General features: G+C 47.0%; 1 gene segment (V, D, J or C); it reads left to right on the top strand.

The window, feature by feature from the left end:
• The first annotated feature begins 10,585 nt into the window (after window positions 1–10,585).
• Window positions 10,586–11,431, top strand: LOC145361884 (T cell receptor beta variable 14-like). The segment is given in 2 exon segments: window positions 10,586–10,631; window positions 11,115–11,431. Coding segments are annotated over 2 exon segments (363 nt in total).
• Window positions 11,432–11,781: the final 350 nt, after the last annotated feature.

Here is an 11,781-nt window from a genome sequence, read left to right as displayed (position 1 = left end):
AAGACGCCGCCAGACCAACTGAAAGTCTTTATCTCCCCCACACAATACCTTCTGGAAGTGAATCTCTTCTCATGAGTTATTCCCACCCAGTGGGGGGGGGGGGGGGGGGCGGGGGGTGAGGGGGGCGATTAGAATCTATTGGTCAGAAAAGTTCTCGGCTGGAGGGCAACTTTCTCAGGAAGTGACGCCCCGCACAGTCACGGCAATGAAATGTCATAAGATGCAGTCGAGGAAGCTTCCTCCAGACGCAGTATTGGACCGCACTCTGCTCATTCAGGCAGCAAAGCAACCCACAGACAGGGTCATGTTGCCGGCAGCCTGCTATTTCATGCCGTTGGCTGCATTTCTCCCGGGTGAGTGAGTGAGGTCTCAACTTGAGAGTTCAGCCGCCACTGAATCTGTGGCAGTTCCCCATCCCTGAGGCGCCCATCCCTTTGGGACCAGTCTCCTTCCCCAGCAGCAGCGGCGGCGGCCCCTCACACTCAATTCTGATGTCTGTGTCTGGCTGTGTGAAGGGGGGGCCCGTGGCTTGGATCTCATGTTAAAACAGACCAAGCCTTTCAGGCGCGCGGGAATGATTTGGGAACCCGATATGGAGAAGGACAGAATATTAAGATGTTCAAAATAAAAAAAAAATCCCCTGTGGATCAGTTATCATTGGGCTGTTGTCTGAGACAAGGGACTGACCACAGACTGGAAAGTGTGTCTGTTGCTTTTCTCAGTGAGAAACGCTGTATTATTACAATATTATTTCATTAGTTGGGAAATATATTAGGATGAGGGGAGATGGTGACAGGTGTTATGTGTCCATGTTAAATGTCCTGGTTCCAACACATTATTAAAATTAAGTTTCAATTGGAATTTATTATATGTTGAATTTATCAGGAATTCTCGCCTCTTACGTGGATCAGTCGCCGCCTTTCGTCTCAGTGGCAACAGGAGACTCGACAACACTCAGATGCACGCTGACAAATACAGGCTGCAGCTATCTGTATTGGTACAGGCAACAGCGAGGCCGGGCAATGGAAGCTCTGTTCTACTCTGCTGGAGCTGCAGCTGGTGTGAAAAATTACACATCCGAGTCTTTGGAGGCCGAGAGGCCCAGCGAAACCTCGCTCACTCTGAACATCACCGCCGTCGCCCCATCTTACGCCGCTGTCTACTTCTGCGCTTGTAGTGTGGCACAGCGTTTGAGAAAGCGGGTGGACAGCGACAAAAACCTCCAGGTTGATAAAACCGCCTGCTCCGGATTCATTCGCAAGACGCGAGGTGGCAGCAATGGATTAAGATCAATGCCAAACACCGCGGGTGCTGGAATCTGAAACAGAAGCTAGAAAATGCTGGAAAATTGCCCAAGTGGATCAGTTCCACTTTCCCGCTTTCTCCCCCTAACCCTTAATTCCCCTTGTCTATCACAAATCTATCTACCCGTGACTTAAATATATTCAGCGAGGTAGCCTCCACCACTTCAACGGGCAGAGAATTCCAGAGATTCACCACCCTTTGAGTGAAGACATTCTCTCTTCCACTTTCTTCCGGATAGAAAAATATACAAAAGTCTGAAGTCACGTCCCAACCCACTCAAGAACAGCTTCATCCCAGCTGCCCCCAGACCATTGAATATCCCTATCTGACATTAAACTGATCTTTCTCTACACCATAGCTATGGCTGCAACACTACATTATGCACTCCTGTCCTTCTCTACGGAGGGGATGCTTTGTCTGTATAGCGCAAGAAACAATACTTTTCACTGTGTACTAATACTTGTGACAATAATCAATCAAATCAAGTCAAACCATCATCAAATGGGCCAGGCACGGATGCACAGTGGGTTAGCACTGCTGCTTCACAACTCCAGGGTCCTGGGTTCGATTCCCGGCTCGGGTCGCTGTCTGCCTGGAGTTTGCACATCATCCTCGTTTCTGCGTGGGTTTCCTCCGGGTGCTCTGGTTTCCTCCCACAGTCCAAAGATGTGCGGGTTATATTGATTGGCCATGCTGAAAATTGCCCCTTAGTGTCCTGCGATGTGTAGGTTAGAGGGATTAGTGGGTAAATACGTCGGGATATGGGGGTAGGGCCAGGGTGGGATTGTTGTCAGTGCAGACCCGATGGGCCGAATGGCCTCTTTCGGCACTGCAAGATTTCTATGAAGCCAAGGGAAATAGAGCAAGATTTAAGGGCAGCAAGAGTGTTGGGGATAGGAGAAAGGGGGTAATGTTGGGGTGGGGTATCTGGTTTCTGAATTAATCACTTCCCACATTTCAGATCAGCGGACGGGAGATTAGATATCAACATAGATGTAACCTACACATCTTTGAACACAGAGGGGCAATTTAGCCTGTCCAATCCAACTAATATGCACATCTTTAGACATGGAGGGGCAAGTTACCATATCCAGTCCACATGACCTGCACATCTGTGGGCACCACGGGGCAATTAACAATGGCCAATCCATTGAACCTTCTTATCCTTGGACATGAAGGGACAATGTAAAATGGCCAATACAATTAATCTACACACCATATAACACAAAGAGACAATTTACCATGGTCACAACACCTAACCTCCAAATCTTTGGACGCTAAGGGGCACTTTAACATAATCAACCCAATTAACCTATAGATGTTTGGACGCTATGGGGCAATTTAGCATGACCAATCCATCTAACCTGCACACCGTTGGACACTAAGGGTCAAGTTAGCATGGCCAATGGAACTAATCGACACGTGATTGGATATGAAGCTGCAATTTACCACATCCAATCCACCAAACCTGCACATCTTTGGACACGAAGGGGCATTTTACCTCTCAGATCCACCTAACCTGCACATCTTTCCGCACTGAGAGACAAGTTAGCATCGCCTAATCCACCTAACCTGCACATCTTTGGACACAAAGGGATAATTTAGCTTGGCCAATCCACCTAACCTGCACATTTTTGGACAGTAAGGGGCAATTTACACTGTCCAATCCATCTAACCTACATATTGTTGTACAATATGGAGAAATTTTGTGTGGCTAATCGGTCTGATCTACACATCTTATTCTGCAAACTTATATTCCTCAAAATAATAAACTTTATTTGTAAATCTGTGAGGACATTACAAACATTGCAAAATGATCATCAGACAATAATATTCAGGATCTTTACACACATCAGGAAACATTCTCAAATGTTTCAGAACAGTAAAGGGAAACGTGTCAGACATTTTGAAATGGTCTTAAAAATGTTGTAAAGTTATTTTAAAGGTTGTCTACATAGAAACGGCTGCACTCCAAGGCGCTTCAGTGTAACTGAGATATATGTAGCATTCACTTTATTCATTCAGTTGGCCCTTATCCGGGGAGGGGGGGCGGGGTTCTGTTCCCCCTGGTTCACTGTGGGTTGAAAGGTTTTTTGGGACAGTGACTCCCGCCCCCCCCAACCCTCATTGCGGCTCTGCGGCAGCTGCCCCGAGCTTTAGTGCATTCTTCTCAGCACAGAGTCCTGGGCTGTGAAATGGGCAGGTCTGCAATAATTAGTCAGGGGACAACTCCGGGCACTCGAAGGCCAACAGGTTTGGGCCGAACCAAAGAGAGAGTCTCTCACCGAGTTGGTGACCCTCCCCCTGGGCCAACCGTCATTTTCCTCCCAAAAAAAAATCCCTTACTGATAAATTTGTGAGAAGGTTACAAACATTCCAAAATGACCATCACATAAAAAGCAATAACACTCAGGAACTTAATATCCATCGAGGGACATTCTGACATGTTTCATTACAGAACTGGAAGCGTTTCAGATATTTCACAATGGGTCTTAAATAGGTTGCAAAGTTAGTTTACAGGCGGTTTACATTGAGAAAAAAATGTTGCTCTCCTTCACAAGTTGCACTGCTTCAGTGCAGCTGAGAAACATGTATCTTATTCCACTAATATGACCCGTTCAGGCAGTGTATTACAGACCGCAGTGTGTTGCTGCAGGAAATAAGAGAACATTCCCCCCCCACCACCACCACCCCCCCCCCTCCCCTCGGGTGCCAGCTGCACTTTTTTGCTAAGTATTTCCAACTATCATCTATCTGTGAACATTTTTTTCTAACAAGGCGCCGCCAGACCAACTGACAGTCTTTATCTCCCCCACACAATACCTTCTGGAAGTGAATCTCTTGTCATGAGTTATTCCCACCCAGTGGGGGGGGTGGGGGTGGGGGGGCGATTAGAATCTATTGGTCAGAAAAGTTCTCGGCTGGAGGGCAAGTTTCTCAGGAAGTGACGCCCCACACAGTAACGGCAATGAAATGTCATCAGATGCAGTCGAGGAAGCTCCCTCCAGACGCAGTATTGGACCGCACTCTGCTCATTCAGGCAGCAAAGCAACCCACAGACAAGGTCATGTTGCCGGCAGCCTGCTATTTCATGCCGTTGGCTGCATTTCTCCCGGGTGAGTGAGTGAGGTCTCAACTTGAGAGTTCAGCCGCCACTGAATCTGTGGCAGTTCCCCATCCCTGAGGCGCCCATCCCTTTGGGACCAGTCTCCTTCCCCAGCAGCAGCGGCGGCGGCCCCTCACACTCAATTCTGATGTCTGTGTCTGGCTGTGTGAAGGGGGGGCCCGTGGCTTGGATCTCATGTTAAAACAGACCAAGCCTTTCAGGCGCGCGGGAATGATTTGGGAACCCGATATGGAGAAGGACAGAATATTAAGATGTTCAAAATAAAACAAAAATCCCCTGTGGATCAGTTATCATTGGACTGTTGTCTGAGACAAGGGACTGACCACAGACTGGAAAGTGTGTCTGTTGCTTTTCTCAGTGAGAAACGTTGTATTATTACAATATTATTTCATTATTTGGGAAATATATTAGGATGAGGGGAGATGGTGACAGGTGTTATGTGTCCATGTTAAATGTCCTGGTTCCAACACATTATTTTAATTAAATTTCAATTGGAATTTATTATATGTTGAATTTATCAGGAATTCTCGCCTCTTACGTGGATCAGTCGCCGCCTTTCGTCTCAGTGGCAACAGGAGACTCGACAACACTCAGATGCACGCTGACAAATACAGGCTACAACCAGATGTACTGGTACAGGCAACAGCGAGGCCGGGCAATGGAAGCTCTGTTCTACTCTGCTGGAGCTGGAATTGATGTTAAAAATAACACATCCGAGTCTTTGAAGGCCGAGAGGCCCAGCCAAACCTCGTTCACTCTGAACATCACCGCCGTCGCCCCATCTTACGCCGCTGTCTACTTCTGCGCTTGTAGTGTGGCACAGCGTTTGAGAAAGCGGGTGGACAGCGACAAAAACCTCCAGGTTTATAAAACCGCCTGCTCCGGATTCATTCGCAAGACGCGAGGTGGCAGCAATGGATTAAGATCAATGCCAAACACCGCGGGTGCTGGAATCTGAAACAGAAACTAGAAAATGCTGGAAAATTGCCCAAGTGGATCAGTTCCACTTTCCCGCTTTCTCCCCCTAACCCTTAATTCCCCTTGTCTATCAGAAACCTATCTACCCGTGACTTAAATATATTCAGCGAGGTAGCCCCCACCACTTCAACGGGCAGAGAATTCCACAGAGTCACCACCCTTTGAGTGAAGACATTCTCTCTTCCACTTTCTTCCGTGTAGAAAAATATACAAAAGTCTGAAGTCACGTCACAACCCACTCAAGAACAGCTTCATCCCAGCTGCCCCCAGACCATTGAATATCCCTATCTGATATTAAACTGATCTTTCTCTACACCATAGCTATGGCTGCAACACTACATTATGCACTCCTGTCCTTCTCTACGGAGGGGATGCTTTGTCTGTATAGCGCAAGAAACAATACTTTTCACTGTGTACTAATACTTGTGACAATAATAAATCAAATCAAATCAAACCATCATCAAATGGGCCAGGCATGGTATCACAGTGGGTTAGCACTGCGGCTTCACAACTCCAGGGTCCTGGGTTCGACTCCCGGCTCGGGTCACTGTCTGTGTGGAGTTTGCACATTCTCCTCGTGTCTGCGTGGGTTTCCTCCCCCAGTCCAAAGATGTGCGGGTTAGGTTGATTGGCCAGGCTAAAAATTGCCCCTTAGTGTCCTGTGATGTGTAGGTTAGAGGGATTAGTGGGTAAATATGTCGGAATATGGGGGTAGGGTCAGGGTGGGATTGTTGTCAGTGCAGACCCGATGGGCCGAATGGCCTCTTTCGGCACTGCACGATTTCTATGAAGTCAAGGAAAATAGAGCAAGATTAAAGGGCAGCAAGAGTGTTGGGGTAAGGGGAAAGGGGGTAATGTTGGGGTGGGGTATCTGGTTTCTGAATTAATCACTTCCCACATTTCAGATCAGTGGACGGGAGATTAGATATCAACATAGATGTAACCTACACATCTTTGAATTCAGAGGGGCAATTTAGCCTGTCCAATCCAACGCACATCTTTAGACACGGAGGGGCAAGTTACCACATCCAATCCGCATGACCTGCACATATTTGGGCACCACGGGGCAATTAAGAATGGCCAATCCATTTAACCTGCAGATCCTTGGACATGAAGGGAGAAAATAAAATGGCCAATCCACTTAATCTACACACCTTATAACACAAAGAGACAGTTTATCATGGCCACAACACCGAGCCTACAAATCTTTGGACGCTAAGGGGCAGTTTAACGCAATCAACCCAATTAACCTATTGATCTTTGGACGCTATGGGGCAATTTAGCATGACCAATCCATCTAACCTGCACACCTTTTGACACTAAGGGGCAATTTACCATGGCCAATGGAACTAATCGACACGTCATTGGGCATGAGACAGGAATTTACCATATCCAATCCACCAAACCTGCACATCTTTGGACACGAAGGGGCAATTTTTTCTTTCATATCCACCTAACCTGCACATCTTTCCACACTGAGAGACAACTTAGCATCGCCTAATCCACAGAACCTGCAGATCTTTGGACACAAAAGGATAATTTAGCTTGGCCAATCTACGTAACCTACACATTTTTGGACAGTAAGGGGCAATTTACACTCGGCAATCCATCTAACCTAAATATTGTTGTACAGTATGGACAAATTTAGTGTGGCTAATCGATCTGAACGACACATCTTATTCTGCAAACTTATTTTCCTCAAAATAATATACTTTATTTGTAAATCTGTGAGGACATTACAAACTTTGCAAAATGATCATCAGACAATAATATTCAGGATCTTTATACACATCAGGAAACATTCTCAAATGTTTCAGAACAGTAAAGGGAAACGTGTCAGACATTTTGAAATGGTCTTAAAAATGTTATAAAGTTATTTTAAAGGTTGTCTCCATAAAAACGGCTGCACTCCGAGATGCTTCAGTGTAACTGAGATATATGTAGCATTCACTTTATTCATTCAGTTGGCCCTTGTCCGGGGAGTGGGGTGGGGGGTGGTTCTGGTCCCCTTGGTTCACTGCGGGTTGAAAGGTTTTTTGGGACAGTGACTCCTCCCCCCCCGCCCCCCCCCCCCCCCCCCTCCCCGCCACCCTCATTGCGGCTCTGCGGCAGCTGCCCCGAGCTTTAGTGCATTCTTCTCAGCACATAGTCCTGGGCTTTGAAATGGGCCGGTCTGCAATAATTGGCCCGGGGACAACTCCGGGCACTCGAAGGCCAACAGGTTTGGGCCGAACCAAAGAGAGAGTCTCTCACCGAGTTGGTGACCCTCCTCCTGGGCCAACCGTCATTTTCCTCCCAAAAAAAATCCCTTACTGATAAATTTGTGACAAGGTTACAAACATTCCAAAATGACCATCACATAAAAAGCAATAACGCTCCGGTTCTTAATATCCATCGAGGAACATTCTGACATGTTTCACTACAGAACTGGAAGCGTTTCAGATATTTTACAATGGGTCTTAAATAGGTTGCAAAGTTAGTTTACAGGCGGTTTACATTGAGCAAAAAATGTTGTTCTCCTTCACAAGTTGCACTGCTTCAGTGCAGCTGAGAAACATGTATCTTATTCCGCTAATATGACCCGTTCAGGCAGTGTATTACAGACCGCAGTGTGTTGCTGCAGGAAATAAGAGAACATTTCCCAACCCCACCCCACCTCCCCCCACCCCCCCGGGTGCCAGCTGCACTTTTTTGCTAAGTATTTCCAACTATCATCTATCTGTGAACATTTTTTTCTAACAAGACGCCGCCAGACCAACTGACAGTCTTTATCTCCCCCACACAATACCTTCTGGAAGTGAATCTCTTCTCATGAGTTATTCCCACCCAGTGGGGGGGCGGGGGGGGGGCGATTAGAATCTATTGGTCAGAAAAGTTCTCGGCTGGAGGGCAAGTTTCTCAGGAAGTGACGCCCCACACAGTAACGGCAATGAAATGTCATCAGATGCAGTCGAGGAAGCTTCCTCCAGACGCAGTATTTGGACCGCACTCTGCTCATTCAGGCAGCAAAGCAACCCACAGACAGGGTCATGTTGCCGGCAGCCTGCTATTTCATGCCGTTGGCTGCACTTCTCCCGGGTGAGTGAGTGAGGTCTCAACTTGAGAGTTCAGCCGCCACTGAATCTGTGGCAGTTCCCCATCAAATCAAATCAAACCATCATCAAATGGGGTGGCACGGTGTCACAGTGGGTTAGCGCTGCTGCTTCACCACACCGAGGACCTGGGTTCGATTCCCGGCTCGGGTCACTGTCTGTGTGGAGTTTGCACATTCTCCTTGTGTCTGCTTGGGTTTCCTCCGGGTGCTCAGGTTTCCTCCCACAGTCCAAAGATGTGCAGGTTAAATTGATTGGCCATGCTGAAAAAAAAATGCTGCTTAGTGTCCAGGGATTCGTAGGTTAGACGGATTGGAGGGTCAATATGTTGGGTTATGGGGGTAGGGCCTGGGTGGGGTTATGGTCGGTGCAGACTCGATGGGCCGAAGGGCCTCTTTCTGCATTGTAGGGTTTCTATGATTCAAACAGTTCCCCCCACATTGAATCCACAGTAAAGCAGTTGACCATTATCCGGGTTTTGAAATGACCTTGGATGACCCCTGCTATAATCCAGAGGGCTGTTGACCAGCAGTTCCTTGAGGATGTTTAGTTAATATTTCAGTATTTCACAGCGGCCTCCTTCCAGCGCTCTTCAGCTGCCCCGATCTGGAGTCCATCGATTCCGTTCCATTAAATGTTCTCACCTTCTCCCCCTGAATGAACCCACACGGTCTGCTTGAGCATCATGGGCATTGAGATTGTCTCTGAATTTCCGCTCCTTTCAATAGATAGCATCACACTTTGCTGGCCATTAGATTTGTTTTTTTTATATAGAGTCGTTACTAACCCATGCGATTTTGCAATATCGCATAAATCCCTTATTTATGTTCAAATTGAAACACACATTCAATCTATTGAAATAAAAACTTCTTATCGACTGTGTACCCAGCTCCTAATCGTGCCGTTATCACATTCCACTTTGAATAGATTCTCCACAAATAACTCAGTTTCCTACTTCATCCGATGGTCCTGTATCTGGATTCGCCTCTTTCTGACCATCCTCTGGGTTGTGGTTAAAATCGCTGGAATTTCTCTCACGCACCTGCTGAATGATTATATTACCCTGCTGTGCTCAGAGCAGAGGGATCTTTGTGTCAGCAGTGTCTCCACAGCGTCAGAGCTTCTCAGCAGAAGTGCCACTCTGTGAAATATACATCGAACCTCCGAGACATTTAATTGAACAATCAAATTTCACCTCTCTGCCCTGTTGTCTGGTGCCTTTTATCCTTGGTAAAATTCCATGTTGATTGTTCAAATAAAGTCGTGACTTAGAATCAGAGAATCATGGAAAAAAACTACAGCACAAACAGACCCTTCGGCCCACAAGTTGCGCCAATGTTATCTCTACCAACTAGGCTCACCTATAACCCTCAATCCTATTAAGTCTCCTGTACTCATCCAGGAGCCTCTTAAAAGACCCTATCGAATTTACCCCCACCACACCCGACAGCAGCCGATTCCACTCACGCACCACCCTCTGAGTGAAAAAGTTACCCCTGACATCTCCTCTGTACCTACTTCCCAGCACCTTAAACCTGCGTCCTCTTGTGGCAGCCATTTCTGCCCCTGGGAAATAGCCTCTGAGAATCCACCTGATCAATACCTCTCCTCATCTTATACACCTGGATAATTGTCTCGGATACACTAATGTGATGTTGAGGGAGCGCTGCATAGGTGGAGAGATATTCCCGAGGAGATAATTAAAGCTCTGTTCTACCCGCACTCTCCATTGGACATAGAATTCCTCTCGGGAAATATTGAGAATAAGAGTTAGGAGCTTCGTCTGGACGTCAAAACACACATACCCCTCAGGTATAATCGCTTACAGCAAAATATCTCTCTCCTGCCGAAATGCTACTGTTTGGGATCTTGCACAAAGCGTTAGAATGGTCCACTCTTCAAATAAAGGAAAAAGTATACCAAAGATGAGAAAAAGTAATGATTGGCCTGAATTCATCACATGGGCACCAGACATGTGGCCCATCTGATTTCCTGAGGCAACTTCCGGACCCTGACTTTCAATCCCAGTCACTTGCCCTCTCAACCCTCAGAAAAAACACAATCTCCTCGATCGCCCTCAGCCATGCATCTCCAGTTGGTTATATTTGTTCTTCTACTTCTGGCCGCAGGTAAGTTCAGCTTGACTGATTGTCAATGTCCTGCCCCCACCACCACCCACCACCACCCCCGTTCCAGACGGTAAACTGACTTGGTAAACGGCATGCTCTTGTCATTTCATATACCGGTATAATAATGGGAGAAGTACACGGTAACAATATCTTACCCAATTTAATATCATCAGCGCATATTCTTCTGAAAAGGCGCTAGATACTTTAGGTGCTCTCACATTTGTTGATGGTTGATATTCACAATTTAATTGAACCCCCCAGAATTGGGTTGTGCTCTTTACACGGTTAATCATTGTTCCGCTTCTGGCTTGCTGACAGGACCAGATGGATGGGAACGGGTCACTGATCCAGGCTGCGGACACTGAGAGATTGTTTGATGCCCCGTTGGGTTGTTCACCACCCCTCCCCCCAATAATTTGAAAGGAGAGTGAAGGTGGGTCAAAAAGCACATAGATGTTGTAACTGTCCTCTGCTTTTATTCAGAAGGTCTGCTGGCGGACGGGATACACCAGTGGCCGCCTTCGACCACAGTGGGAGTGGGACACAAGGCCGAGTTCAGTTGTTATCAGAATGACACTGTGCGTCCTAACGTGCTCTGGTATCGCCACATTCCCGGACAAGGATTCAAGTTGATCGGGATGATGTACAGAGAGAACGAACCTCAATATCAGGAGGGCTTCCAAAGCGGATTTGAGATCACAAACTCAGTGGGCAGTAAGATGTCCACCCTCAAGGTCCGAACCGTTAACCTTCTGGACTCGGCGGTGTACTACTGCGCTGCTGGCGATGGTGCACAGTGACATACACTAAACAGAGACCCCGAACAAAAACTTCCCTCAAGTCACATCGGGTTCCTCGACCCGCCCAAAACCCTTCGCTGTGACTGAACTTCCGCTCGTGTTGGCTTTGAAACAGGTTTCTCACGGGGGAGGGGGGGGGACATGAAGAATTAGTTTCGATCGATCCAGGAAATGTGGGGTTAAAGGGAGCAAGCAAATGGAGGCACAGCAAACAAATAATGACCCTCCTCCTGGGCAAACCGTCATTTTCTTCCCAAAAAAAATCCCTTACTGATAAATTTGTGAGAAGGTTACAAACATTCCAAAATGACCATCACATAAAAAGCAATAACACTCAGGTTCGTAATATC

This window comes from Carcharhinus amblyrhynchos, chromosome X, assembly GCF_965287045.1.
Source record: "Carcharhinus amblyrhynchos chromosome X, sCarAmb.v2.hapA, whole genome shotgun sequence".
Lineage (NCBI taxonomy): Eukaryota > Metazoa > Chordata > Chondrichthyes > Carcharhiniformes > Carcharhinidae > Carcharhinus > Carcharhinus amblyrhynchos.
This window is presented reverse-complemented; position numbering and strand designations above follow the sequence as displayed.